This window comes from Alexandromys fortis, unplaced genomic scaffold (assembly GCF_014885135.2).
Source record: "Alexandromys fortis isolate MF-2015 unplaced genomic scaffold, M_Fortis_MF-2015_v1.1 scaffold_35, whole genome shotgun sequence".
Taxonomy (NCBI): Eukaryota; Metazoa; Chordata; class Mammalia; order Rodentia; family Cricetidae; genus Alexandromys; species Alexandromys fortis.
Window position 1 is genome coordinate 8,637,269 of NW_026067913.1, and position 18,444 is coordinate 8,655,712.

Here is an 18,444-nt window from a genome sequence, read left to right on the forward strand (position 1 = left end):
AGGCAAATTCCAGTACTCACTGGCACTCCCTCCCGATACTATCCGATATGTTTCTCCATTTTATTATTTTCTTTCACTTCTTCATATTCTTTACTAATATTTTCTAAATCCTTATGCCTCTACCCTGGCAAGAGGTGTTTTTTGTTGAGGATGGTCCCCGACAATTATTGTGCAGCTCACATCCCCAAACTGAGAGTTATGATAACATAATGTAATCTGCTGGACTGGTCTGTCACCTGGGTACCCTGTTCCCTTAAGAGACAAGCCCTGCCCACTCCCAACCTCCCCTTCTACCAAGTCAAGCCATTGCCAGCCTCCTCTCCAGTTCATTTGTTCTCTCTCTGTGTGTCTCTGTCTCTGTGTGTGTGTGTGTCTCTCTCTTCCCTTCTTCTGGAGAGGAAGCTTCTGTTTTTCTCCTCTCTTCCTTCTCCTTCTCTCTTCTCCCCTTCCCTCCTGCTCCATAACCCACTAAATAAACTCTATACCCCAGCTCTCTCTGCATGGTGTATCTATCTGTCTCTCTCCCACCAGGCCTCAGGCAACTTGCCAGGGGACCTGCCAAGGTCTCAGGTGACCTGCCATTGCCCCTCGTAGGACCAATCCTCCACCACCTATTTATAAATGATAACACAGAGATACCTTTCTCTCACTTGAGAAGCAATAGAAGGGGCTGAGGGTGTTTTTAATGATAAGACACTTCTGTGGAATGCACAAGGGCTTGGATTTGATCAGTGCACTGTAAGCAAACAGCAGAACCACCTATAGGAAAGTAAGTTAGGTACTATCTCATTGTGTAACTTAGGGGAAAAAGATTTGCTTTCCCCCGTTGGTTTACTCTGTCCCCGCAAGAGAAAGCATGAGGGATTGACTCCATGGCAGTAGGACATGGAGGTGAATTTCTCACATGGACACTGGTCCGGGAACCAGAGAATCAGTATAGAATCATAGGTGAATATGAGGTACATCTTCAATGATCCACCTTGGCTTACCAGGTCTCTAGGTCCCAAAGTTTCCGCAACTTCCCAAAACAATGCCATCAGCTGGGTACCAAGTATTCAAAAAATATATCAAACACATTTCACATTCAAATAACAAGGGGAAATTTCTGTCTAGTCTTAGTGACTAAGAGATTGCTTCAAACTGATAGATAATGTTTTTAAGACTATGGATTGATAATGAAGTGAATTTTTTTTTCTTTTCTTTGGAGGATTGAACTCCTGGTAACAAATCATAGCCACTCTTGAGGATATGCAGTGTGAAAAGTCCTTCTGTAAATATGTTGCTTTTATTGGTTAATGAATAATGAAGCTGGCTTGGTATGTGCTGGGGCAGATTAGAGCTAGGCGGGGAAAACTAACTGAATGCTGGGAGAAAGAAGGCAGAGTCGCCAGACACCATGCAGCTGCCAAAGGGGAAAGACACAAGCTGCCAGCTGGAACTTGTCGGTAAGTTATGAGCCTCGTGGTAAAATATAAAATGATGGAAATGGGTTAATTCTAGATGTAAGAGCTAGCTAGCAATATGCTTAAGTGATTTGCCAAGCAGTGATTTAAATAAGATAGTTTCTGTGTGACTTTTTTGGGAGTCTGGGCAGCTGGAAAATGAACAAGCAGCCTCCTACTAAAGATATGTATTAAATATTCAATTCAAAATGTTCATATTATCATTTTATTTTTCCTAAGTTATTTTAATGAAGCTTTTTTGTCTTATTCACAATAGTTTTTGCAAAATGACTCATGTCTTTGGGGAAGAAGATGGGAGAATGATCAAAGAGAATAACTTTGAAAGAGTTCTGCTCTGCACACTACAATGTGTTTGGTGAACTTTATCCTAGGGGCCTTTTCGAGATCTGTTAGCCTTTTAATCCTCTACAGCACCCATCAGTACCCCCGAGCTGTAGAGAGAAGCAATATACATAAATCTTTATTAGTTGACTACACTGCTATCTTTGAAGTCATGCCTCCCTGCAAAGTAGACTTCCAGTCTCTGATTTGCTGCTTGTCGGCTCTGCTATGGATGGAGTTAGAGCATTACAGAAAACTGCCTAAGACCCTATTTAATGAATTTACATATCCCTGGAATAAAGTCTCATGGTACCACATGAGTACATCTCTCTTGGCTAGTGTTCTCTGTATGTTTTAGCCCCCAAAGTATCAGGAATCTCCAGGGCTCCAATGATCTTACTGTTTATTCTCCTAGGTAGCTGGGAATATAGGCACACATCACTGAGCCTGGCTATTTTTTTGCTTTCTTGACTAAATGTTGCATTTTTATACTTTTACTCACCATAGAAGGAGCCAAAAGGATCTGAATCAAACACTGATCAGTTACTATATTGGGACAAAGAGAGAATCAGAAGGAGTAGGAATTCAGGAAGGATTGATGGTTTATTGAGGGTGTCTACTGATTTAGCTTATCTGTAAGGAAAATTTCAATACTGGTGCATGTAAGAGAGAGTGTGTCATTTCTAGGACTGGTGGGAAACCCATATTTGATGTAAGCAGGTTCCAAATATACTCACTGAGCAGAAATTCAAAGTGCTCTGTGTGTGTCTGGGGGGGGGGGGGAGGTGAGCAAGCACATCTGCATTCTATTGGATGGAAACTTGTGGCCTATGGCTCAGTAGAAGCCCAGGAAATCACCTGCAGCAGTGAAATCCAGGGTGATTATGTCTCTTCTCAGGTGTTTAAAGTCACTCAGCGTATCTTATTGCTTAATTAATTTAGAGAAACAAACCTGGTCTTTAATCAAGCGATATTTTAAATAGTGATTCGTTTCTTTTCACGTGTCAATAGCGGTTCTCTTCGGGGATGTTGTTGACACACTTCTGTGTGTTTTCACACTGATCAGGAGGCGAGTCTCTTCCTTGTCTCTCCCGTCACACTCCTAACCTTTTGTCATTGTGCAGGAATAATTTATATATGGCCGGGAAGACATTTCATGCTAAAATCTTGTATGATGAGGAAATGACATTTCTATTTTCTTCAATATAAAATATAACCCTCAGCTACATCGCTCCAGTTTCCAGCAAGCTTTGTTCAATTTCCTCCAGAGGCAGGGGAAGCCTTGAACACGGATAATGAGGTATCTTCTAAAAGCTCCCTTGGGAAGACCTCCTGCTCCAGGCAAGCAGAGTTGGGAATATCTCTGTGCATGCCTTCAACATTAAATGAGCTACACAATCTTCACTGCACACCCTCTGCACACTTCCTGTCTAATAGCCACTGGCCTCCCCCTTCCCCTCCTCACCATTTACTACATTGCGCACATCTTTTCAGGTAAGTCACGTGTTCTTTCCAAAATATAATATTTACATAATAAATAATTCATTTACTGATTTCACTTTTAGTTTTTGTATTTTCTTACAAATTGTCACATTTTCTAGATGCAGAAATTGGCATGAGTAGGCTAGGACAATAACTCCCATTTTATATTCCCCTGTGGAATCTTGGAGAGATTAAATGTCTTAATCAAACTTGTGTAGCCACAGAGGAGCGAGGTGCCCCTGAAATCTGAGTCTTAGTTTGTAACCTGGTACATGTTCTCACTGACAAATTTAGATTAGAGAGAACATATGACTGTCTCTGAAGATAAACATTATTTGTGCAGTTAGAAGTATTCTAAGTCTATCTAATATAGATAACCTATAAATTTTAAAAATATTCTTTATTCTCTAAAAAATATCCAGGCATATGATATCTTGATTATATCTGCCCTCTGCCCCTTCCCTCCAGTTCAACCTCACCACCCCAACATATCTCCTTCCTAACTTCATGTCTTCTTTTTTATTTTCAAAATGATATTTGTTTGTTTGTTTGTTTGTTTATTTATTTTACATCCTGACTACATTTTCCTCTCCCTCTTCTCCTCCCATCCCCTCCTCTATGAGGAATAACTTCCCAAGGGTCAGCCAAAATATGAGAGACAGCCCCTTCTCCCATTGTTAAGATTCCTACAAGTAGACCAAGCTACACAATTGTCACATAGCTTAGGTCAAGCAGGCTCCCTGGTTGTTCATTCTGACTGTGAGTTCCTATGGGCCAGGTTAGTTGTTTCTGTGGGTTTTCTTGTCTTGTCCTTGACCCTATTGGATCCTACAATCTTTCCTCCCTCTCTTCAGCAGAATTCCTCGAGCCCAGGCTAAAGTTTGGCTGTGGATCTCTGCATCTGTTTCCACCAGTTGCTGGATGAAGGCTCTCTGATGACAATTATTTTTCTTATTTTTTTTTTAAAATAACTCATTGAGTCAAGTTAGTACTGCCCATATGTGTATGGGTGTGGGGTTATCCACAGAGACATGGACAGCTTATTAGGGCCAACACCAGGAAAGAAAAGAGATTCTCTCTCCTCCTGCAGTCATCAACAGGCAGTCTCTTCCAGTTGTAGGACACAGTAGCCCCTCTCCTAATAGCGGTCTGCCCTCGGCATGGGCATGCACAGGCATGGGCATGTTGGGATGTTAAATAGTCTGCTGTAGTGTGGGTCTTGTGTAGACATGAGCTTTAGCTTAATAATAGGCAATAATGGTGAACTATAGCCCTCCATTACCTCCAGCTAAAATGCTACCTGGAATTCTTGATTCTGTAATCTTTATTTTAGAAGTTTTGTGTAACATATCAGGGAAAGATTCTAACTGAAAAAAAAGTCATAATTATTCACAGCGCCTCAGCTTTCTAAGTCTCAAGATTACAGGCAATGGGATTGTGTTATTACACTTGGCCTCTTAACTAAACTATGTAATTTTTTTGTGTGCTAATATATTCTCCATTTTTTATCAGAATACTGGTTTGATGGTATATGCGTGTGTGCATGTGTGTGCATGTATGTGTGTGCATTGTGTGTGTCTGTGTGGTGCATGGACATGAATGTGCACACCGGTGTGCACCCATGTAGAAGCCGGAGTAGGATCTCAGGGGATGCCATCCATCATTCTCCACCATTGCCTCAGACAGGGAATCTCATTCTGGCTAGGTGGGCTAGCCTGTGAGTTCTCAGAGACCCATCTCTACCTCTGACACCACACCCCCACCCCAGAGCTTATGTAGAGGGCTCAGTTTTTATGTGGGGGCTGTGGATTCAAAGTCATGTCTTTGCGCTTGACGGTTAGGCACTCTATGTCACTGAGACACCTCTGCAGTCTGTGGAATACTGTGGCTTGTCAAGCTGACACTTCCCTTACTGTCTTAGCTGACTTCACAGATGTCTTACTTGGGGGAACAGACATTTTGTCACTTCCAAGACTATACCATCCTCTGTTGAGTTATATTTGCCTGTTGAAATTCTTTGTATCTCATTGACTTCATATCCCAATGCCTTGTGTGACCTCTGTTTAAGAGTTACTCAGTAAACACTGTCTTCAGCGGCACCAAAGTCCTTTGAACTGGAGCACTAGAGTGCCTCCCCACCTCTCGTTCCCTTCATCCCGCAGTCCTCTAAGGATGATCCTCTATTCATTATATCTTCCATCTTCACACTTTTTATCATACTTTACATTAACTCCTAATCAGAAAATCTCCACTGTCCAAAGAAGCACTCCCCAAACTTCTAGAAATCACTCTTGGAAGCTTGTTAGCTTAGGGTGAATGTACTCTCTAGTCCCAAATTCTCTGAATTCCTAGGTAGGTCTGAACTGAAACCCAGAAATGGTACTTTAGCAAATCCATCCAAAGTGTTGATGTTGCTGGCCCAGAGGGCACACTCTAAAAACCACTAAAACAGGTTCTCAGCATGTGATGAGCTTTTGGGCCTAATTTTCCCCACCCCCACTATCCCTCACCTCCACTCCCCACTCCCCACCCCCACCCTGCCTATAGAAGGAGAATTTTAGGCTGGTGGGCCTAGCAGGAAAGGAATACCTTCAGCTTTAATGTTCCTCTGGCGATCATGGCTAAGACCATATACTCCATGATTAAATCCAGGGTCTGGAGTTGACTTCCTTCCCAATCATTTTCCCCCATTCCTTCAACATTCTACCCTGTGTCCCAGAGTGGAACACGGTTGGCAGTCCACTAGGCCTTTGCTCCCTATTTGCTGGCTCCACAACAGGTTTAGATACTTATCCATGCGAACACCTAGCACATGCCAGGCAGCCTATCAGAGACAAGGGAAAACGTACAGAACGCAGGACGCTGCTGTGCCTCACGCATCATCTCATCAGTTTTGGGCACGCCGTTTTGTTATGAGATAAAGATGTGCTACATTCATTTGTGCTGTGGACCATTTGTTTAATGATGCAAAGATGTGTTGCATTCTTTTATGTTGCATTTGTTGTTAACTCTGTGAAGCTGTGTTATTTTGCTTGTCCAAGACACCTGATGGGCTAATAAAGCTCTGAATGACCAATAGCTAGGCAGGAGAAGGATAGGCAGGGCTGCCAGGAAGAGAGAAAAAGTAGGAGGTGAAGAGAAGAGGGAGGAGCCAGAGAAAAGTAGGAGAGAAGGACACCAAAGACCAGTCACCCAGTCACATAACCAGCCCCCAGGTAAAAAGAAAAGAAAGATATATAGAATAGAGAAAGTTAAAAGCCCAGAGGCAAAAACTTGATGAGATAATTTAAGAAAAACTGGATAGAAACAAACCAAGCTAAGGCTGGGCATTCTGAAGTAAGAATAAGTCTCCGTGTATTTTTGGGGGGAGCTGGATGATGGGCCCCAAAAGAGTTAAAAGAAACTATACCCCCTACACCCCTTCCCCTCTCCTACTGCACAGCTAAATACCCACTTAATGCCACACTAAAGAGCTGTGATCTGACTTTGTGGTGTTCAGTAAGCACATTTCAGAGTACAATGAGAAATTCTGTCACCTCCAGGATCCTCTCTGTTGTCTTCCCAGCCTGCTCTAGGTCTGGACACGGTCATAATCGAGTTCAGCTGTCCAGAAGGCTGTTTCTAACTCAGTACCTAGGAGACTCCATATCATTTAGGCTACAGATCTGCCCGTTCCTAAAACTAAACTCTGAGTTTCCAAGTGTGAATACCAACCCACTGTCTCTACACACAGCTCGACTACAGAAAGCACTTTACAACGCTGGTCTGCTTGATGACCGAATTTGGGTTTTCTGAGGATTTTATTCTGCCTTTTGCATCCAGGGTCTCACTACTCTTGAAGTCTTTGGCTCCAGCGAGCTTTCGGGCTCAGGGTCCACAAGCAGCTGAACTCACAGGCAAGCTTCATCATAGGGCATTTTGCAGTTTCTTGCCAAAAACATCCTTGTGGAATGAAATCTCCTTAGGGCTATTGGTTTCTTTCTTTTTTTTTTTTTTTCCATTGTCAGTTTTACACAATACAGAATTTTCACAATGCAAGATTTATGATAAAATTCTGTCAAGGGTAGAGTTCAAATCTTCACAGAGGAGATAGTGTAACTGTTTAGATTATCTGCCTTTTTGTTTGGGTTCTGCTGTTTGTGGTGGGAGTTTTGAGATGGGATCTTGCTGTCCACAGCAAACCCTCTGCCTGTCTCATTCTCCTGAGATGCTGAGACAGCATGTGTGCAGCCACCCCAACAGCCATTATGTTCTTGACCTAGGGTTCTGAGCTATGGCTTGTAGCTCCATCTTAAAATCTTCTACGCTGAGTTAGTGAATCATTAAGCTGTTGGATGTTCTAATTCCTAATTTGTATGTTGAACCGAGGACATAAATAATCATCCAAACTAAGTTTTCTCAGCAAGGACAGAGCTATTTAATACATTGGACCACACATTTGAAAAGTGAAATTAGATAACATCTTCAAAGGAGCAAACACCTGAAAAGGGAGATGGCTACTGTTTACGAAGCATACAGAATGCAAGCGGTCCTGATAAGTTACACTTAGAACATTGAACCACGCACAAAGTAGGGCCTCATGAAGACTTACTTGATGAAAGGAACAAAACAATCAATATTGCTCTCACTTAGATAAAAAGTAATGGTGTTTATTTCCCCGGAGGATCACAGAGACTCACATATATCAATAGGGTTTATCTCTTGCTGCCTAACCCGTCTAAAAGTGAAGAGGGTGACAGCTTATATTTTATTAAGTATGATAATCACTACTCCAGGCCACCCAGGAGTCAGGGTTCCATGATGGTATGCATAGGACCACAGACAAACATGCTCTATCGCCAGAGCACGTTCCTTCATGTTCCAGAAAACCCTCCCACCACACCCATCCAGGATTGCTAACCACAAAACTGATAGCTGGGTATGAACTTTGATATACCACCCTGATAAGCACCTTCTCACCAAGCCAAAGTGGCTACAAACTCATTTCAAAAGGAGTATTTTTTTGTGACACAAAACTTGTAGAAATTTAAGAACACCATTCATTATAGCAGCTGTGTCTTCCCTGTAGAATTCGTAGACAACTATATTTGTACACACGGTCTGAGCATGCGTGTGAGAATGAGAGGCTATGAACTGGACTACAGACATCATTAGTCTATTGGATTTTTGCATTTGAAATACAGACCCTGGGAAGCCCACGCTATTCCCACATTTATTTGTTGGAAACAACGCTCATTTTACATATATATACATATATAAATATATATATGTATATGAATAGTTAGTGAGGTTTAGCCATCATTGGAGTAAGTAATTTTAGAAGGCTGTGTTTTTCAAGCTTCAGAATTACAGATCTGACTGTGGGAGCAAGTCTTGGGGGCAAGACACCTCTGATAACCTCACCCACAGACATTCCTCAGACAGAGCTTTCCTGTGTGTCAGCAAGGACTAGAGCGCAGCAAAGGTTTCTGTTCCTACTATTAAATGGCTGGCTTGCCTTCACTGCACTCTTAAATTTCTGCACAATGCGCAGCCCTCAGCACCCTAAGGAGCACAAACAAAGGCTATCAGGAAAGTTCACCCACTCCCACGTCACAGAACAATGCTCGTTGCTAACTAAGCAATTCCCAGGGCAGATTTATGATGTCCGGAGCCCAGTGCCTGCGCTCAGGTTGGGCCCTTGGAATCTGAGGTCAAGGCACGCGGTGCTGCGCAATCCCAAGGCTTTCAGAAAACACGAGAATGTGACCTAAAGTCTGTGCGCGCATGCACGCCAGAGAGGGCTTAGGGATTTTGAGAAATGAAAGCTCATAAAGGCCCCCAAACAGCTTATGGTTCATGCTCTAAGATTCAACCTTGTCCTTCTCACTTGCTGCTGACCCCCCTTCCCAGTGAATAGCAGGTCTCCCGTGTAGAACACAACCCTGCTAGAATGGCAAATAGAAATTATTTCTTCTCGATTCTTACAAAAATCATGACTCTGGTATTTTTCTTATATTCTTATACCCTGAGTTATTGTAACAGGACAGAATCTCTAACTTATGAGCTAACTTAGCCCGCAACATTGTACAAGGGTTGTGAGTCCATTGTAAATCTAAGTGCTTCGAAAGGTCAGTGCAAGTGGGCATAGTGGTACACCTTTAATTCTAGCAGAGAAGCAGGTGGATCTCTGAGTTCGAGGTCAGCCTGGTCTGCACAGTGAGTTCCAAGACAGCCAGAGGTATACAGTGAGACCCTGTCCCAAAAATGACCCCCACCCCAATAAAAAAAACGATGCACCCAAGGGCAAGAAAGGGCTTTCTCTTCTGTTGCCTTTCAGGGAATATTCTGGATAGAGTTATTCCCACAAGTTTATATCATACTATAAACATGTAATATAACTCTGGAGACCAGGGTCTATCTCCTGCTGCCTAAAAAGGGTGACTGCTTATATTTTACTAAGTATAATTATTACTAAGCTATTAAAACTATGAGATAATTTAACTTCATCTCTTTTCCTCTTTAATGGTCATCTATTAAATATTGAAATTGCACTAGAAAACAGAAATATATAAATACACTGGGAAATGTTTGTATTGCTTTATGGGCAGTAGGAAATACTGAAGGCTATGGGCAGCGAGTCCTAGCTAAGTGGAACCATACATCTCAAGCTAAACCAAAGAGCTCCTGGGTCACTGCCGCCACCACCACGGTTCACATACTATAAACAGCTTGGGTGTTAGCTTTTCCAGGCACTGTAGCACATACTTGTCACCTCAGCACTCAAGGTGTAGAAGCAGGAGAATTGGGAGTTCAAGGTCAGCCTTGGCTAGAGGTGAGCTCAAGGCCAGCCTGGATTACCTGAGACCCTGTCTCAAACACTAAAAACAGAGTCAAGAACTAGCCCATAATTCCAGCTGATTTTGTGTGACTCTAAGTAGCTAGCCAGACCATGGTCTCTAAATCACTACTAGGTCTCTATACTATGTTCTTCCAAGTTTCCAATAAAGTTCTTTTGTTTAGAAGTATGATAAACAAACCTTAACATAAACACTGAGGTCAAAGCAAGGGGCGATATACAAGTTTGAACACAATCTATGCAGAAGAAAGACCAATATTATCATAAAATATAGTCTCAAAAATACTCCTAAGAAACACAAGGCTGACCGTCTTTTACAAGATAGTAACAAAGTTCTGGCTTAGATGGTAGAGGCTGATAAAACCCACGGTTCTTGTCCAGCCCTCCATCAAACCTTTCCTTGTGTCTGTTAGCTAGGAAGGAAATTCCCGCGTGCCACCTAACCAGGGACGTGGTTGAAAAAGCAAGTTAGAGAGAATGAAGCAGAAAGGACGGAATGACAGTCCCTTACCCATTGCTTCCCACCGAATGCGTCTTGGACATATCAGCGAACTCCTCTTTTCTCTTGCTGCCGCTGGAGTACTGCTCGCTGTAGAGCTTGAGGGACATTTGCTCGACAGCATCTCTCTGTGCTTCCACGTAGCAGAGCTGCACCTCAGCCTGCAGAGAAATGCAGAGGAGAACGGCTCTCTTAGTCCAGCAGGAATGCATTTCCGTGAGGGACAGCAGCTTGAAGGAAGGGAACTGTTCACATCATTACACGGCCTGTGTAGGGTTGGATTTAATGGGATCAGCTGGGCATATTACAGAATTACATTATAGATCTGAATCTTATAAGTTCTTTCTTAAAATACGACCTGAATAAATGAACTCTCAGAAGACCCAGTAAATATTACAAAGTATCCCTGAGATCATAACACTGCATGATAAGACTTTACATAAAAATGCTGCGGAATTCCTTAATAATACTCTTCCTCACACGGTCACATATATATCCTTTTTTAAAAGAAGTCTCCATTCAATTCATACACTGGGGTGTTACACACACACACACACACACACACATTTCTTTTTTGAATTTTTATTTTCTTCACTGGGGAGAAGTAAAATACCTTTTTTTAAATTCTAGTACATGTTTAATAACGGCCATATACTTCATTTATTGCATTTTTTTACTCTCTGAACTATTGTCTTAATAATTTTAAATCATAGATATCGGGCAGTGGTTCTCAACCCTCTTAATGCTGTGACCCTTTAATATAGTTCTCTGTGTTGTGACGACCCCAAACATAAAATTATTTTCATTGCTACTTCATAACTGTAAATTTGCTACTGTTATGAACTGTAATTTAAATATCTGTGTTTTACAATGGTCTTAGGCAATTCCTGTGAAAGGGTCACTTGGCGCTCAAGGGGGTCACAACCCCCAGGTTGAGAACCACCAGTGTAGTGACTTTTTTACACATAGGCATGCATCATTGAATCATAAACACTTGGGGGCTTGCTGCAAAGAAAAAGTAATAATATCAACATGTTGTTTTTTTCTTTTTTTCTTTTTAATTTTTGGATTTTTTAATCAACCAGAGGCCAAAGAATGCTCAAATACTTTTACATGGAAATGCATTGGATAGATGTTTTATTTATTGCCACTGTCACAATCCCTGTGGCTTTAGGTTCTCTAAAACACCTGCTGAGACTGAGAATGAAGTCCCCTCAGGGTCGCGCTTCCCCGCGTTGGAGGAGAGAAGGCAGCAGAGAGTTTTCATGCACAATGGACCGTGGGACCCTTCTTTTTCTCTTCGTATATTTCACAAAATCAAACACCTCCACCAGCATTTCTGACCAATCTTAGAACTGCTGCTTCATGACTTCATTATGTGTCTTCTTAGAAACCGTGATGTCCAGCAGACATACCCTTCTACTCTTAGCATTCAGAGCCAATGGAAGCCTTTGGCCTGGACTCTTTTTAAAAGACTCCGCTATGGAGGAGAGAGAAGAGCAAAGAGTGGCGATCACTTGAAGGGCCCGAAGCATTAGAAATCATACATTTTTGGTTTTCATAAGCAGTCAGTTATGAATGTCCTAAATTTCCACAGAAAATTTAAAGAGATAACATTTAGATTACTATAGTTACGTATTAATTTCAGAAAATTCAAAACCAGTATCTATTCATCCATGTAGATTTTCTTGCTTAAACCAACTGGCTTGAATAAGAAGAGACTCAATTAGATTAAGAATCATCCACATATACAATCCTGTATGTATATGTACATACATATACATATAGTTTGAGGCCAGTCTGGTCTACAGGACAGGCTCCAAAAGTAAGGAGAAACCGTCTCAAAAAATAAAAACAAACAAAAACAAACACACCTTAAGAGAGTCGACGATTGTTAAAAGTACTCATCACATCTCCAGTCTTACATACAAAATTTTAAACTACAATATTGTCTCCGGTCTACAAAGAGATGTACAAGCAGAAGAAAGTTGTTCTCAAGGGTTTGATGGGAGATGGGAAGCTGAAAGAGCCACAGGGCTTTTCAATAAAGAGCCCTGCCTGAACTTAATTGACGAAAGAAAATACGGTTAATTTTGGGCTGCATACACGGCCTCAAACACCCGGCAGCAAAGTATAACCAGGTGAGGATGACTAGAACAGACATTTGTGAAAGACAAACCGTGACTCTGGTCTCAGAGGCCTCACATTACACTCTAAGAATGGGCCACTGTCACGCCAGGAAGGACGAATCACAGCCACTCCGACAATACAAAGATACTTCAAGCTTGTGCGGGGAGATCCCCTCACTTGTGTTTAGACTTGCTTCACTGTCTTTCTTCAGACACTGTGGGCACAACACACACTCGATGACTGTGACTTGGAACTGATGTCCTTTAAATGTATTCCCTTCTTCAAATCGTTCTTTTGTTTTGCCTTAGAAACCCTTTGGTGCTGGTTGACTATTGTAAAGCACAGTAAACTGTGACTCTGTTAAAGAAACCCACACCTCACATGCAGACTTTTGGGCAGGTCCTACTTGTGAATGCCCTTGTCTCCTAACCCTTATGCTTAGGCCTATATTAAAATATCTTTATTAACCCCACCCCAATAAAATAAAGTTTCAAAACTGGTATCATACTAGACTTGGTAGGTTACCATCAAATCCAGCCTCCCGCTTTCTGCTAGGTCCCTCCTGTTTCTGTACTGTCCCTGTTCGTATATGACACCAGTCCCTCCACTTACAAACTAGAAGTCTCTTTAGTGCCCATAAGTGATGTCCACAAAAGCCACTTTTCTCCTACACTACATTTTTCAACCCTGTGTTATTTACAGTCACACATTAGCTCCCCTAATGTTTTTTTTATTTTCTTATGGTTAAAATAAAATGAAATGAAAACTAAGGTCAAGAGAGTAGTTGTCACTGGAGTGTCTTCTGGCTTTATCTCCATGGTGTCTTTCTTCACTCTGGAGAACTAGGTTTGTATTTATTATCTGTGTCTGCTGCCTCCGATCTCTCTCCTCTTTCATACTGAATACCCTAGTTAAGCTTTTGTTCACCTCAACCATACCCTTCGGTCCCAGTATGGTGGAGGGCACATTCTCAGGACACTTGCTCTTGATAGCTGAAGGGCTCAGTCTTCTCCTCGTCTCTGGTCTTTGTTGAAGACTTGTCTGCCAACCAGGCCTTCCCACCTGTGTATTGTGTGGCAGAGTTTCCCATCTTCGCTCTGAGCCACAGCTCTTCCCTTTTCTAGTCACAAAGAGAATTCTTTTTCCTTTTCCTTTCTCCTTTTAGTTTTTATTGACATAGTTAGCAGTTCAAAATTTCTTACCATAATTCACTTTCGAAATTCAAAGTACATTTTGTGTTCAGAAATGGGCTCTGTCTAGACCTTAATCCACATACCCATGATTAGGTACATTCTGACTAGACAGAAATAGTGAGATTATTATTGTATTATTATAATACATGGGATCCTATGTCACCCTTCCAGACAACACACACACCTGAGTAGGATACCAAAGGTTTCTTCCCAGAGTAAGAGGCAGGAAGGACACAGGAAGAAATATTTCTTTGTAACAATGAAGGTCTTCAACAACTATATCATGAATGTCTTTTATATAAAGGACATTGCCCAAAATACAAATGCAGGCTTGCCATTGTGTGTGTCCTCAGGGAATATACAATCTACAATCAGAAAAGCTGGGGTTCATCAGAAATTCTCAACATTCAATTCAAGGATAAGACTAAGAATATTCTTCAGAATGTGTCAAGGAAACAATGTATTTTTAGAATGTTCTTTTTATAACTAAATAAAAATTATATATAAGAAGTATATATAACACACATGTACATCATACATACACACACATATACATATATATATATTTAATATATTTAATGAGAGGGTCAAAGGGATGGCTCGATGGGCACTTACCCAAGCCTGATGCCTGGGACCCACATGATGGAAGAGAGAATGAACTCCTGAAAGGTGTTCTCTGCCCACTGCACACATATATACAGGAACACAGAGCAAATAAAATGTGGAAAAATTAAGAATGTTGAACTATTTAGATATTATTTTCAGTAAATATTACTGTGTATAGTGATCTTTTTATATTAAGTATATAGCAATATGATTATAGTGTCGTCCAGAAAACCTAGCATTAGGAATGGTTAGTGATAGTTCTCATATCTTTATTTAAGAGACTCAGCAATAATAATTTAGAGTTTTAAGTGATCATTGCTATTTTTATTGATTTGTTTGCAAATCAATAAAACATTCACTATCATATGTAGGAAATTTAACATTAAAGCTGTACTTTTAATGAGACTTGTTAAACGGTAACATTCAAACAAAGTGGGGACATTAACATCAACACTATTTTCACTTCTCTTGCATTTATGTATAAAGAGAAATGTCTTCCCCTCTGTTTTAATGACATATGGGGTGTTTATTAATGCAATAAAAACCACCTCCTTCTAACAGATAAAAACGAACCGTGACACCCAGTTGCATTTGTAGAGCCTTCACCCATCACTCCGTCTTTCCTTTTTTGGAATGCAAGAGGTTAAACTCATTAAAAATTCAGCATTTTGTGTCATGAGCTACGGTGGGGGGAAGTGTGATTACAAGGTGTGGACTGGAGGGAGGATTAGAATTTTCGATGTTTCTCCATTACTGTTTCCTTCGAAATCTCTGCCTAGTGACAGATGCGGCAAGTCTGTGTTTACATTCTGCAGCCGTCCTCGCTGCCTAATTCCTACCCTCCGCACTAACCTGCAGAAAACTCGTGTTTATTCCCCACCAGAAACGCAAAATTTTAAACGTATATTGTGAAGATACAGCCAGAGCTCTCTTAGCCTGCAGGTCAGTACAGGGATGCCTAGAAAGGCTACCACGCTGCTCAGTCTCTGGCTATCACAAGAACTCCGGTTCCTTTGAATTTCTTATTTATTTATTTATTATTTATTTATTTATTTATTTATTAAAGATTTCTGCCTCCTCCCCTCCACTGCCTCCCATATCCCTCCCCCTCCCCCAATCAAGTCCCCCCTCCCTCATCAGCCCGAAGAGCAGTCCGGGTTCCCTAGAATAGTTGTCTTCAAATGGAAACGGGTAGGGGGGCAGGGGGAGTGGAGCAGGAACAACAAGAATCACTTTACATACTAATAATAACAATTTAGTTATCAAAACAGAACCAAACAAGTGTGCCTTTATACTTTCTTCTGAAAATTCAGCCTCCCAGGGCTCTAATAAGCAGGGTCTATAGTTCAGGAATGCACTGTAGCCCTCAGTTCAGAGCCTGTATCCTCATTTCAAAGAGAATCATCCACGCCGACATCCACCCTGTCAAGAAGCTCAACTTTGAGCTGCTAATGTAGAATAAAAATCAATATAAATTTTGATCATTTGATGAATATTTACTGCTTTCTTTAGTGTTTGGGGGTTTTGAATTGAAAAGTGCTGAATCAAGTCATTTTATTTTTTTGTGTTTGTGCCAACACCAATTTACTACCCTCCAGAAAGTTCCTGAACAAGATGTCTCAGGTGGCAGGCATGTTGGTTTTTCCTGTCAATCATAACAGTGTGTCACTAGGGGACCATAAACATTTCCCTTTCATACTCTTAGTGTTCCAAAAAGGAATCTTTTGATTATTTCCCTGGAAAAGGTAAGCCATTTCCTTATGCACTTTCCTCTTATTGTAAGCCTGGGCATCTGTTGTTTTCACAGTCAGCTAAGTCAAAATTGATACAATCTAGTAAAAGTTAAACACTTAATTAATTGGCTTCAAGGGTCATATACAATAAGCAGAATTCACAAATGGGTTGTTTCTCTGTGTAAAACTCAGCATCCTCCCGGGATAAAGACCTTTTGTGGACACCCCCACCAGTCCCCATATGCATTTTTCTAAAGAGTAACAAATATCATTTGATTGCTGTAATTAGTAGAAAGACTTCTCAGCACAAGACTTTACGTTTTTATTGTAAGTAAAAACATACATTAAGAGGGCTAGCAATTAAAATGTCCCTCAAGTATTAGTTACATGAGAAGAACAGCATGCCACCTTTTTATTATGATATATTGCTAGATATGTGCATACACACACGTGCGTGCAATTGATATTACATATACTCCTCACCTGAATATATACATGTGCATATATTCATATATGTGTGTGTGTGTGTGTGTGTAATACATATGTACACATAAATGTAACAAAAGCTTACTGTTCTATAGAATGTTTCTGTAGTGACTTCAAGATTGTGGACAATGGCCTTTTTCAACTTGAAAGACACTAACTTAATTGCCAGAACCCAAAAGGTAAGCAATTCTCATTGATGAAAATACCTTGCATGTAATAAAACAGCAGAAGACACAATAAAGAGACATTTTTGTTGGTTCCTATAAATTAAATAAAAATGGCAGCAGCTGTGTTTCCCATGGATGATATAGCTTTAGACAATTGCTAGACATTATGTAGACAGATGTTTTAAATAAAATAAGGTATTCAGATTGCTAGATACCTTGCTAGATATGAAGGCAATTATAGGATATCTTTGTTAAATTACATTTTTCATTTTTGTGAGGAGAAAAAAGAATTGTCCTGGAAACAGTACCAACAGGAAATGATCCTATATCTAAAACAGCTGGATACTGTAACTAATATAAATTTACGGGAATAAAAATGCGGTGTGCCTCTGGAGACATGCAGGAACATGCCATAAAAATAAATGAGAATATCAAAGTATTTAAAAAGGAGAAAATACATTTTATCTAGAAATTATATTGAGATATAGTCCACTGATTAATGAGAAATATATGGAGATGGAGAAAAAGGAACTTATGAAAAGTTACTTTCAAACTGCTAATATTTTATTTAAAGCTATATTTGTAGGAAATGCCAGTATTTTTTAGAAAACACCATTGCTTCTTATTCTATTGGCTTTTAATCATAATAACCCAAAGGCATATGCTGAGTCTAATTGGGAGGTTCTAAAGGAAACAAAGAATGTTTGCTGAGTGACCTGAACCCTCAATGTTAGATAAAATTATTGTAGCAAGTCACAAAGCCATATGTATAGGAACTCCCCCTGCCATGTGTACTCCCTTATCCTAGTTCCTGTTAGCTAGTTCAATGGGGAAAAAACATCTTATATGCCCGACTCACACGACAAAGGCGCAGGCGTTAACTATCAACATGGAGTGTCTCCAGTTTTGTTCATTTTAATTCTCTTCAGTTAAAGACAAAACGCATGAGCCCACAAGAATGGTTTAAGAAAAAAGTATGGGTAGAAATCTACCTGCAGAGTCGCCGAGACAGCTTAGCAGGTGAAGGCACTTGTTACTAAGGCTGACAAGTTGAGCTCAGCCCCCAAAGCTTCACGATGGGAGAAGAGAACAGATTGCTCTATGCACGCCCCTACCCACAAACACATATATGGAATAAATATTCAAACAATATGTTTTAAAGAGATCTCTGTGCACAAGAGATGTGAGGAAGCCTAGGAAAGCACACCCACGTCTTGGGTATTCACGCTTCTCACCGAAGTTTAAAACTTATCTGGGACCAGCACCTTGGAGGTGAGGGTCTCAGACAGGAAGAGACCATGAAAAGTCAGGATTCCCCATGGGCCCCAGAGTCAGAAGAGTTCACACTGATTCAGAAGCAGGCTCCTGTATGTCCGTGGGGGAGGAGAGCTCAAGAGGAGGGAAGGGGAAGCGGGACATACACGTGAAATAGAAGATCCAGGGGACAATACGCAATGTCTTGAGAGAAAAGAGCAGTTACCAGAACAGGGCCCGCAAAACCAAGATTTAAAGTGAACCCTAAACAT

At 40.8% G+C, this 18,444-nt stretch overlaps 1 protein-coding gene and 1 long non-coding RNA gene across 3 annotated transcripts in view; one reads left to right on the forward strand and one right to left on the reverse strand.

Annotated features, from left to right (window-relative positions):
• Akap6 (A-kinase anchoring protein 6) overlaps window positions 1-18,444 on the reverse strand; it is a 454,178-nt gene that overhangs the window by 115,145 nt on the left and 320,589 nt on the right. For both annotated transcript variants that reach the window (XM_050138897.1, XM_050138896.1), the window contains one exon: window positions 10,616-10,764. In XM_050138897.1, the coding sequence (XP_049994854.1) occupies window positions 10,616-10,764 (149 nt within the window). The remainder of the gene's footprint in view (window positions 1-10,615; window positions 10,765-18,444) is intronic.
• On the forward strand, window positions 1,398-18,326 carry LOC126499610 (uncharacterized). The gene is made up of 3 exons (XR_007591120.1): window positions 1,398-1,445; window positions 2,909-3,278; window positions 16,847-18,326. It is a non-coding gene; the product is annotated as an uncharacterized lncRNA (long non-coding RNA).